The sequence below is a fragment of the Theobroma cacao genome, chromosome 9 (genome assembly GCF_053813885.1).
Source record: "Theobroma cacao isolate CCN51 chromosome 9, ASM5381388v1, whole genome shotgun sequence".
Lineage (NCBI taxonomy): Eukaryota > Viridiplantae > Streptophyta > Magnoliopsida > Malvales > Malvaceae > Theobroma > Theobroma cacao.
This window is the reverse complement of record NC_142647.1, coordinates 39,693,817-39,706,724: the sequence shown is the minus strand read 5'-3', so window position 1 is coordinate 39,706,724 and position 12,908 is coordinate 39,693,817. Positions and strand designations below refer to the sequence as shown.

The window sequence follows — 12,908 nt, the reverse complement described above, 5'->3', positions numbered from 1 at the left end:
CACATTTCCACCCCCAAAAAGACCCTAGGCTGCAGATTTGTCACATGAAGATTGTCTCTCGCCCTCTCTCTCTTTTTGCTTTTTGCTTTTTTCCCCACACAAACGTGTGAGCAGGTTTACCTTAGATCACGTAACTTGTTCTACTTTTCTTTTCCCCTTTTCTGGTCATTCACTTGGATGAACACAAGTCAAAGCTGGAGATTGATTTTAAAAAGACTTATCATCAGCTGATGCAATTATATTTAGCAAGTCTATATTTTCCATTCGAAACTCCTTTTTTGCCCTCCAAAACTTTGGTCAACTAACATGAGCTTTTAAAGAATTAAAACTTTAATGTTACCATGTTTTTATAAGATGATAGCATATACCAACAAAGCTGTGCTTCTAAGCCTACTAGCCTACAATGTTGTTTTGCCCCTCCCTTGTAATAATTCCCTATATTAGAGCTAAGGCTGCTATGCTCCTAACACCCATAGGTTCTTTTTCTGAGAAACTAACATTTATAGGATCAGTAAAAGATTTGAAACAAAGTGTCATGCTGGACTGCACCACAATTATTCCTCAAGCTGATGTACTTATCGATAGAGAAATACTAAACAATTCGAAAAGAAATATCCACAGGATATAATTTGAATGAGATATATTAAATTTTTGTTTTTAAAATTTATTCTATTATTTATTACACATTATATTGTTATATTTGTTTTCCTCATACGAATGCAACCTATTTATCAAAGTTTAAAGTTCAAATATAATCGATCAAGTTTATGAAAAAAACTATTTGTCAATCTAATTTTCAGATAGTATAACATAATACTATTAGAAATACACCAATAGATAGAGATGGGTATGTTTTTGTACATAGTCCCATTTGTGTACTTCAAATTTGGATCAAAATAATAGCGTAAACAAGACAATCATTTGCCAAAACAAGCAAAGGTGGGTCCAGAGAATTTCATGTGACAACTAGACCCGAGGCCTAATGAGGAAGGATGTGAACTTTGTAGCTCAAAGGGTGTTGGTTCGCCTTTAATTTAGAAGGTGCTAGTAGTCTAGCCCGTCTGACAATTTATCTGCTTGCTCTTTCCAAGGCATCAAGTCACATGAAACTATTACCCTATAACCCATTCGAAATTTCCCTAGAATTTCATATATAACAAAATGCTTTGGAGTGGTTGAGAATTGAAATGGAGCATTGAAAAGGTAAGCTAGCCGTAGACATGACATTCTATCTCCGGTCCTGCCTTTGAAGGAGATATGCTTCAATTTACCTAACACCAAAGAGATACTAACGATGAAAAACGGAGAGAGTATAATATTAACTACTAATTTTCTATATATCTAGAAGATAAAATTCTTTATTAATTACTTTCTTTGCCATTTGCAATTTTAAATGCTAATATAAATTTGCAACATGTGTGTAAGATGTAGTAAATATGTTAATTAATTTACCTTCTTTATATGTCCATTATAGTAAGGTTATGAAGATATTGTTCTTGTAATAGAAATAATAAGTTCAAATAAAAAACTGTATATTAAAGTAAAATTTTCGAGTTTACACCCTGAGCTCATCCTTTTTTCTTTTTAATTTTTCATCCAACGTGTCTTACTTATAATTGAGACTTATGCCTAACGTTTCTTCGAATTTTTTTTTCAGCTTGTATCATTCCTCTACATTTGGATTTACTTACAAGTCTATTTAGTCAAATATCATTCATCTACTTCACATGTGAGAGGAATTTTTAGAACTTAAATAATATAGATATTGAGCTATTTCATAATAGTTTAAAGGGTTTTTTTTTTGGATAATTTATCATTTACCTATTGTTTACATTAGAAACTTGAATATAAAATGTTAGAAATTATAACTCAAATCACAAAAAAATTGAATTCGAATTTTTGATGGGTGATATTGCTTCTTAATCAATTTTGCTTGATAGATAAAAGACTTGTTAGACAATAAATCTAAGAGGAAAGAGATGGTGTATATTAACAAAATCAAGACTGAATTAAATTGTAAACTATATTCAAAATGAATGGATTACAGATTGTTATATACACAGAGAAGTAAATACTTCAATCTAGATTAACATAATTTGTTAATCCTTATCTTAACTAAGTTAATCCTTAATTTGAATTAACAACTAATTTGAAATATTCATGAGGTAAGCTTCATTTGTTAATAATGCTTGATTGTTGATACTTCCCCTTAAGGTGAGCATGCGTATTTAATATGTTCATCTTGCTTAGAAGTAGAGTAAACTATCTTGGCAACAACACTTTTCTAAACAGATTAGCTATTTGCAAATCAATGGATACATGTTGAGGGTTAATTAGACCATTAAGAACCTTTTCTCTAAGAAAATTATAGCCCATATCAATATGCTTGGTCCAATTTTATAAAAGGGTAAAATACATTCACCCTTGTAAGTTTTGATCGAAATTACACGAAGGTCCATTAGTTTTCGAAATGAATACTCCAACCCTAAAAAATATTTTTTGTTGGACACGTAGATTTAGCCGTTAGTCAACAGTTAGTATTTTTATCAACTTGTTGACATTGCAAGGGTAGAGAGATAATTTTACCTTTGATTTATCCATAATTTTGTAATTTAATCACTATTTATATTTATGTAGATAAAGCCCAAAGAACTATATGCTTTGCAAAGGAATTGTATTATGATACAATTAGGAGATCTTTATGCATCAAAGCATGTTCCTAAAAGTTCTTGATCATTGTATTATTGAGACGGGGCATCAATAATGCTTAAAGATCGACACGTTCTATGTTCCTCAGTTGTGAAGTAAGTAATCGCTCTCATAGATTGAAGTATAGAGATACTTGAAACTAATATGCAGGTACTTACCATGGGAAAGCAAGTTTACTAAACATGACCTGACATGATAAGTGCATTTTGTATCTCACTCTAGTGTCTATGCAATACCTCTCATTTATCATTTATGTAGTTAATCCTTAAACTTGAGACACCAAATTGTCTTATATGTGGAGTACTATGTTTGATTTCATCCTTACGGGTCTTACCAAGAATGCCAAATCAAGATGCTTTTGAGTATAGTATGAAGCATATAAAAGCAAATAAGTGGTTAAGATAAAAATCATCATCCCAAGTGATTCAAGGGGAAATATCTCTTTAGTTTTTTGTTCATATTAGCTTAACCAAATCCTTGGTCAAAGTGATTGGGAGATTATTAAATGAGTTTTATAAATCTCTATAAAGCTAATGTTCTAACTGTAGGAACAAATATGGAGTTCAATAAGAGATAACACTGTACCAAGCTCTTATCATCTTTGAGATATATAATGAGAGAATGAATTAAACTGATAAATTATACACTAAAAGGTTGTCAAAGAACCCTTTGACTCTCTTAATAATTGAGTGGCTATGACGTATTACTAGATATCAATCTTGGTCTATGAAATTGAATTGATTAATTTAATATGAATTGGATTCATTTAAATTAATCAATAAAGATTAATAATTTAATTTCATTGCCAACATGTTAGGAACTTAATGAGTCACACATATAAAGTTACATTATGGATTAAATTGGGAATGTGATGATTTAAGTTGGACTTAAATCACAAACTAGTTTAATTAACTAAGAAGGACTTAACTAAAGTGGTTTAATTAAGTGCTAAGGTCAATATTATAAGAGGTTATAATATTGAGGATTTATTAGCAAACTTAATAAGTTAATTAACCTAGGTATAAAGCCATCTTTTTAGCCACTTTTGATTAGTAGTTTTAGTTTTACCAAAAACTAATACAACTTTTTCTAGTGTTGCCATCCCTTGTATAAGCTTTTTGGAAGAGTTTCTTATGTGATTTGGCTGGAGACTAATAGAAGAAGAGATAGACAATTTGTCATCCACTTAGTTGGCACAAAGGCGTGGTTGGAAGTTCCCATCTCACTAAAAATTCCATTATGGCTGCATGTGCAATATTAGAGGTCAAACAATTGAGTGGCTCGAGTTACTATACACTTTGAGGTGTACAATAGTTTTAAACATCAAGAAGATACCATTTGATTACAATATCATTCGACAAGGTAATCAATTCTGATTGCACTTCTCATAATGTTCTATTCACATTAAAAACTACAAGGTAATTTGAGGTAGGTGTGGCATTTTATTTTTCTATTTTGTTGCTTTTTTAATCTGATCATGTTGTACCTAATAATTTTATCCATTTTATTTTTATATAAATGGTGAAAAATATCGATATTTTTGGGTGAGGTATCCATACTTGTGTTTCTAGGTTTCAAGTATCGATACTTGTTCTTCAAAATCTTTTTAAAAGCTTTTTGGGTAGTAAGTATCAATATTTGTTTTTTAGATATCAATACTTTAACTGAGGCTACCTCCTTGGAGCAAATTTTCTTCACTTGCCTATGCAATATGACTATAGGCTCCTTTTCATAACTCAAGTCATCTCTCAATTGGATGGCCTCATGCTAGATCACATGAGATGGATCGGGATTTTACTTTCGAAATATTGAAACATGAAACACTAGATGCACATTAGAGAGATCCAGTGAAAGTGCTAGACGATAAGTCACTACACCAGTTCTCTTAAGGATCTCAAACAGTCCGATATACCTTAGGCTTAACTTTCCCTTCATTTTGAATCTCATAATTCCCTTAGTTAGCCAAACTCTCAAAAATACATGACCATCCACCTCGAACTCCAAGTCTCTACCTTTGTGGTCGACGTATGACTTCTAATGACTCTTTGCTGCTAATATCCTTTCTCTAATTATCTGAATTTTGTCAGTGATCTCTTGAACCATCTCCAGTCCAAGGAGCTTCCTTTCAACAATCTCAAACCAACAAATGGGTGATTTATACTTTCACTGGTATAAAGCATCATAAGACATCATCTATATACTAAACTGAAAACTATTATTATAAGAAAATTCCACCAAGGGTAAGTGTTGGTCTCATGTGACTCCAAAATCAACGAACAAATATGTAACATATCTTCCAAAGTCTGAATGGTCTTTTCGAATTACCTATTGGCCTGTGGGTGAAAAATTGTACTCAAATTAAGGCCCAAGCTAACATTAACACTGTTTTTGGAGTTCTGTTTATAATCAAGTTTTCTTTATAGACAAGAACACTTGCTAGATGATGATGTGGTCGTTAAGAACAAGGGTCGTGGTGAAACTAAGACCCAAAAGCTCTTCATTAATGACAGCGTTAGAAATGACTTCAAGGGCAATTCATGTAGAAATATATGAAGCAATTAACTTGGATGCCCAAGCAATTAGGGAATTGAGTGAAACATTTCATAGTTCGAGTATCATTAGTGGAATTGAAGATGGTCTACTTTCCTATAAAATGTGATGTTCGGTGTCAAACATATATCTCCTATGGTTTGTTGTTGCCATATAGTAATATATGGCACTGATAGATGTATTTCTTGAATTGGTTAAGATATACTAAAAGACAAATATTCTTAGCAACTCGAACTTTTATTAATGACTTCTCTACTTTAAAAAAAAAAAAAAAGAAGAAAGGGATTTTTAGTGTGCAAGTTAGTGGGCTTATAGATAAAGGAGGGTCTCCATAGGATGAGGTATGAGAAAAGGTGTAAGTAGAGTTGTAGGGTATACAGGGATGGATGCGTAGACACATCGTAAGACTAAGGGATAGTGCTCTTGACTGTGAATATTTGATAAATGGTTAGAGTTTGTTGAGATCGAGCGAGAGTGCTCATATGCATAACTTTTTGTGTTTGGGATTAAATTTATGTTGTATCTGGTGAGTCCGAGTAGTAGTATTCACGTGAGTTTGATTGAGATGGGGACGTGAGTTGAGTTGGAAGCTGATTTGTATGTTGTTTGTAATTTTTTATAACTCATGAATCTTTTTTCATATCTATAGATGTAAACCAGTTGATGTGTTGAATCACGTTTCGTTCGCATCTGTTACGGTATTGGAATACCCTTTTGCTTTTAACTAAATGCCCATCATTTTCAGTAGACAGAAAAATAGATGTCTGATGGTTTCCATCAGTAGAGTGGCTAGGGCTATTTAATTAATGTTAGCAATAAATGTAAATTAGCAGGCAAGAGAACAGAACTTTTGCAAAATTAGAATAATCTTGATACTCCTTTGTGTGGATGTAATGGGCATGAAGCCATGAACACATGTATTCTGTATTATCCAGTTGTCTTCAACGAGAGAGTGGTCTACAATTGCGAAGAATCACAATTTTCAAAGGAAACAGAGAATGGACCTTTTGCCTTTAACAAGCAAATCTGTTGGACCTTGTGCCCAAACTTCCATGGAATCTATTAATAACACTATAGTAATACTTATCAATAGGGTCCGTGCAAGCTCCAAAGCCTAACACAAAGCTAATGGATTACTAAAATACACTTCATATCTAATTCTTTGATTTTAATATACGATGAGAAACCAATTAGTCATTAAATACGTAACAACCGGAATCCAATTTTACCAAGATGCAACAAACAAAACAGGACAAAATCCAAGTGTTCCAGCCAGAAGCCTGCAGGAATATCTGTTCTTTCTACTTTTACTTTTGGAAGGATGCTTAACATGGCATGGCAGCAGTAAAATTGTAGGCATGTAAAAATTGAAAGTGAGTGGTAGATTTCACCAAAGCGTGTAGCGCTTCTGTTAATTTCACAAGGAAAAGAGAAGCACACTTTCTGCAATGCTGTTGGGACCTTTCAGTGATGTATTTTGCTTGAGTACAAAGAAAGAGACACCCAAAAGCCACCCTCTCTTGTTTCTTTCAGCCAAGGCTGGAAGTGAAAACGAAAGGGTTTGGGCTAGATCTTCCCAAACATAAAGCTACAATCATGTAAATTTATATATTCTCTTTTAAAGGTGAGATAAAGAGATTGCATGCGAAAGTAGCCAAACAATGGAGAGTTGTTTACGGGAAAGGCTTGTAGCTAGTACATTGATAATTAATGACTGGGAAAATGCATGTGGCCAGAAAGCCAAAGAGGTTGACGGTCGATAGGGCCCAATTCAAGATTAGAAATTGCTTAAAATTTAAGAAGATTAAAAGATGTCATGTATAGATTAATTCAGGACACTTCTTGGGGGTTTGTGTCTAATTAACATTTAGAATAAAAAATATATATATCGATTATTTTTTTTATAAAAAAGAAAAAAAAAAGGGTTATTTTTACTTTTACCATGTAATATGATATAATGGAAGTGATAAACTTTACATTATTTACACAAACTCCCATTATTTTTGTTTTCATTTAGAACCATTTAACACAATCTTAATCTAATAATGGGACCCAGAATATATGAATCTGACGTAGAACAATTGACATGGAAAGAAATATCCAAGGATTGGATGGATTTGATAATTGTTTTTTGCTTTAGATCTATACGGTGGAGGAAGTCTTCAGATGGCAAGATTGTTATATACTTGAAAATAATGCAAAGTATTAACTTGAGCGTTACGCTATGGAAAGAAAAGTGATTCGTATGTGGTTGAATAAATCTTAGTGGTGAGCTTGCATGGTCGGGGCCGTTGTGTTGGCTATTTATCGAACAGGCAGAAGCAGACGGTATAGTTATGTCACCTATATATATATATATAGATATATATATTTACATCAATTTGCTGACAGTGTTTCGGCTTTATGAAGTGCTTTTAAGAATCTTCTGATCATGTTTTGATGAGTTAAAAACAAAGCTCAAGTGCGAGGGAGAAGTACATGTTTGATTACGATGCTCGAGGTGGATGAATTTTGTGGACAGGTTTCAAAAATAAGAACACTTCATTTGAATAACCTCTCTCTCTCTGTCTCTCTCTCTCTCACACACACATACACACAAACTTTAATTGCTTGAAATCCCGCTTTTTGATCTCTCAACTCATAAAAAAGCCGTAATGATGGGAAAGGTGGATGACTTGAAATCAAGGATAAGAAACTCATGTCATCAACAGTTGCTCAACATAAGATCTAAACTATGAAAAGCCGCATAAACTGAAAGGTTAATAACTAGGAAGAATAGGTATAAATATTGAGGCTTAATTAATTTATCATTATCACAATTGGATGTGTTTTCTCATCTAACAAGATTGCATAAAGTATTATCGTCAAAACAAAGTAAACCTAATTGTTAGGTACCGAAGACTTACATGTCTCAACTACTCAATTAGAGCTCCAAAAACAAGATTTTAGTGCTTAAACCTTAACAATTTCCAACAAAAGAAGAAAACCCTTTCGATCGTTTAAGCTTTAATTCGATAAGATGATTGTTGCATTGCTGTTGATTAAACAAGTAGAAAGCTTTTTGCATGTGGAGGTTGACAAACCAAGCTTACTTTCAGGGAGGGTAGTTGGCTTAAAAGTTGTAATTTCATTTAAGTAATTATTTTTCAAGCAAAAGTAGTTATGGGAAACAACGAACTCCCATATAAAATATTTCCTTTATCCTAAATGGAATTCCATTTCAAATAAACAAAAAACCTAAACCAAATTCAATAATACTATTTTTATTTCTTCAAAGATACCCTTGATTTCTTGAAATACTCCATTTAACCCCCACAAGTATTTATACTCTTGCATAGGGTATGAAGATGGGTTTTTTTTTTTTTTTTTTTTGATAATTTAACAACTAAGAGAAGGCCATGTTTGGTCCCCACTGTGGCATTATCTCCTCACAAGATTTCACTGTTTTAAAGTAAAAAAAGAGAAAGACAATTGAGTGTTTGGAAGGAATTGGACATTTCTGTCCCCCACCTGTGCGCCTTTCGGCAAAAACTGCATTGGGACACCTCACTAGACTAAATTGCCCTCAAAGCTCTCTGCTCTTTCTTTGTACAAATAATGTCTGTACAAAACTCTGTACAGTATATATATATTATAAAACCTAAGTGCAGATGGGAGAAAGGTAGAAAGGTTGAGAGAGAACAAAGATTCAAATGGCAAATGATTTCCATTCCAACAGCTAATCTCAACTTTCCTAAATAGCAATCAATGAGAAAGCTTCCATATGTCAAATGCATCCATGATTTGAAGGAGATGTGATGCTGCTTCCACAAAGATGGGTCTAGAGTGCTACAAGTATTATATTTCCTTTCTGTTTCTCCCCCTTTTGCAGCCATAAAAGATTCATCAAAAAGCTTTGTTTTCCAACAATGAAATGAAAAAAACTTACTTGGCATGTGTTTATTGACCATTGAAATGATGTTTCTTAATTTTCTTCAGTGTTCTCATTCAGATAAAGAAATTTGTATAAAATAAAGGTTTTTAACATACATTCTAACAATCATATCAAAACCCTAAAAAAAAAAGAAAAACAAACTAATAATAACATCAGAAAGATTACATAATACATTATTAATTATCATCATGCTTTAAATATATTCTTCAAGAAAAAAAAATTTAATAAAAAAAGCTTGTAGTTAGTTAAATAACACATGTCTAATCAACAACCATTGTGGGTCTAAATACATCCTAGCAGGCAACCCACCAATATGATTAATGGTTATGATTAGACAAAGAAAGTATTAAAAACTACAATAAAAAAGGGGGAGTGTTGAGACGATGCTACCACATGAAAACTACTACTATATAGTGGTATAGTACTCAAGTAATCATGCTTAATGTGTGGCACCAACATTTTCTATATTCTATCATGATTATTTTGATACAGTTATGGGCATTTTGGTAAACTGCAAATCTCATCTATTCTTGCTACATTGAGTAAAAACTACTACTCCCTCCCCCCACTGTTTCTTTGCTTCACATGCTGTCATTCTATTTATTCATTGAGAACAAAGACAAAAGCACATTGGATTTGAGATACCCTACATTCATCTCTCTCTCTCTCTCTAGTTTCTGGTTCTCCAAGATTCTAAGCTGGATATCATCTTCAACTCTGCAAATCAAATCCAATCGTTAAATACCTACTTTCTAATCCTCTTTGTTGTTGTTTTCTCTCATTGAAAAAAAGCAAGAAAGAGAACAAAAATTCATCATTTTTCCTTTGTTGTATTCTTTGGGTGTATATGTGCTGCTCTGTTTCATCCTCTGTTCATGGCTGCAGCTGCTACTGCTTCACAAATCTTTGAAAGCCATCAAAGTGATAACAACAATAACAGCAACAATGAAGTTAGCAGGCAAGAGATACAGGCTGCCATTGCCAAGGCTGTGGAGCTTAGAGCCTTACATGCGGCTTTGATGCAAGGAAACAGCCCTGCCCCTGCAAATCTCAGATACCCATCTTCTGCTTCCCCTGTTTCACGCCCTGTTTCTCAGTTCTCTGCTCAAGATTACCCTGTTTTTACTCCCGTGAGTTAGTATATCTCTTGGGTCTTTAATGCTGCTTTTTCTTTTGCTCTGCTTTGTTCATCAGTTTTAATAAGTTATTTGAATTTTGTATCTGTTTCTTGTTAAATGAGGTTCCCATTTTGTTGCTATCTAATTGTAGTTTACCTTGTTTACTGAATTCTATGTGAAAAAGAATGAGTGAGATTTATGATATAATTAAGTTACTTAACTTTATAATGATGATTGTAACATGCGTTAATTTTTTTCCCTGTAAAACCCTCTTGAAAAATTTTGCCCACTTGCTGGTCTTGAGTCTCTACAGCAATGAAACAATAGTCTAGGAAAGTAGTAGTATATTTTTTCACGAGGATTAGTCTCAATATTCTTCTTTAATTAATTGTACATTTGCATTTATATATATTTTAAATTCCTGGCTATAATTTTAATCCCTGATTACCTAACACAAATTTTTTTAAGCTTATTTTGCTAGAGTTCAAACTTTTATTTCTTACTGAATTTATGAAAAGAATAACCAGGAATTCTATAGGTTGCAATTATTTTTATAAATTTTGCTTTCTACCTCTTATATTAGAATGCTTTAAACCCCTAGCTTAAGTTTCAGTGCACTGTCAGTGGTTAATCTCACTCACTCTTTGGGAATTTTGGACAGAGTTATGAAGATGAAACATTATCTGGCTACCATACAAATAACCAAGCATTATCTGAAAGTTGGGATGAATATGGCCTGGAAGCAGGAAATGGCACTGAAACTGTTTTATCAGATTATAAGAAGGAGATTTCAGCTTCGAGGAAAGGATTCTCTCCGGCTTTGGCCGCCTTAGAATCACATATTTGTTCTGCTGAAGATCAAAAATCTGTTACTGGTTCTTGCGCAAACCACATCACTGTCCTGCAAACATCACCAGGAGCAGAATTATACAAGTCATGTAGAAGTAGGAGAAACAGTTTGGGGGATTTCAAATCTGTATCATCTTGCAATAGATGCAAGCCTGCTGTTATAACAACTGAATCTGAAAATGTCATTAGGAACATCAAGAATTCTAATACTGTGGTGCCACTAACAGATTCTCACTCGTCTGTTCAATCACAACCGAAGAATCGAGGGGTGATGTCGTGGTTTTTCCCTCGGTTAAAGAAGAAACAGAAGAATGAGAATTCTCCTAACCGAACAGAGTCCGAGGAAGTTTCACAAATATTCAAGGACTTCGGCATGTTGTCAATTGAAACATTGAAGAGAGAGCTGATAGAAGCAAATGAGAATAGAGATGCGGCCTTAATGGAAGTTGCTGAGATGCGATCTTCATTAGGAGAGCTCAAGCAGAAGCTGGAGTATTTAGAAACCTATTGTGAAGAGCTCAAGAAAGCCTTAAGGCAAGCAACACAAACAAAGGATTCTCAAATCAATGAAAAGCTTGGAAATTTTCCTAGGAGAGGGAAATCCATTGATGGGAATGGTGAAAACCTGATGCCTGTCAGTGAGGAGGTAATGGTAGAGGGTTTCTTGCAGATAGTATCAGAAGCAAGATTGTCAGTGAAACAGTTCTGCAAGACACTTGTTGGACAGATTGAACAGACTGACAATACTTTAATGGACAACTTGAATCTGCTTCTTCAACCATATAAACTTTCATTGAATTCAAAGTACTCTAAGGCAGTATTATACCATTTGGAAGCACTAATAAACCAGTCACTCTACCAAGATTTTGAGAATTGTGTATTTCAGAAGAATGGGTCACCAAAGCACTTGGACCCTCAACAAGATCGCCAGGCTCAATTTACATCATATGTTGCACTTAGAAATCTAAGCTGGAATGAAGTGCTAAGGAAGGGAACTAAATATTATAGCGAAGAATTTAGTAAGTTCTGTGATCAGAAGATGAGTTTAATCATTACAACGCTGAATTGGACTCGACCATGGCCAGAACAGCTGCTTCAAGCTTTCTTTGTTGCTGCTAAATGCATATGGTTGCTGCATTTGCTTGCTTTCTCATTCAATCCACCATTGGGAATTCTACGGGTTGAAGAAAATAGAACCTTCGATCCACATTACATGGAAGATATGTTCATGGAAAGGCAAAGGCCACATGGACCAAGCCGGGTTAAGATCATGGTGATGCCAGGATTTTATGTTCAGGCAAGGGTTTTAAGGTGTAAGGTGATCTGCCGATACAAATTTGTAGCATAAGTAATTTGCTTAATATTCTTTTCTCAAGTGGTTTTTCAAGGGCAGTTTCAAGTAGAAAAGTTTGTAACTAGCAAATAGATTTTAATAAATGTGCAAATAGGTTTCTTCTATATTATTTCCACTTGACATGAATTGTTACTGGTAAATTTTCGAACATTTTAGTAACTGAGTAGTTTGTATAAAGGATAAAATTCATCTTTCTATGTTTGATATTTTAAGCCTAGGTAATAAGACTGTAGGTTGATTCTCCTTAAAAGTTTCTAATTTCTTAAAAATGCAAATGGGTTGGATATAGCTTATATGGATAGTTTATTCTTGTGACACCTAGAATAATTTCTAAATTTATGTTATTCAATACATTAAAAGGATCCTAAGATGTTTCTAGATGGCGTTTGGCATG

The 12,908-nt window shown here is 33.5% G+C and overlaps 1 protein-coding gene across 1 annotated transcript; it reads left to right on the top strand.

The window, feature by feature from the left end:
• The first annotated feature begins 9,787 nt into the window (after nt 1–9,787).
• On the top strand, nt 9,788–12,618 carry LOC18589758 (DNA double-strand break repair RAD50 ATPase). The gene is made up of 2 exons (XM_007014873.3): nt 9,788–10,323; nt 10,973–12,618. The coding sequence occupies exons 1-2, from the start codon at nt 10,069–10,071 to the stop codon at nt 12,506–12,508; spliced, it is 1,791 nt and encodes a 596-aa protein (XP_007014935.3). The 5' UTR covers nt 9,788–10,068; the 3' UTR covers nt 12,509–12,618.
• The last annotated feature ends 290 nt before the right edge of the window (nt 12,619–12,908 follow it).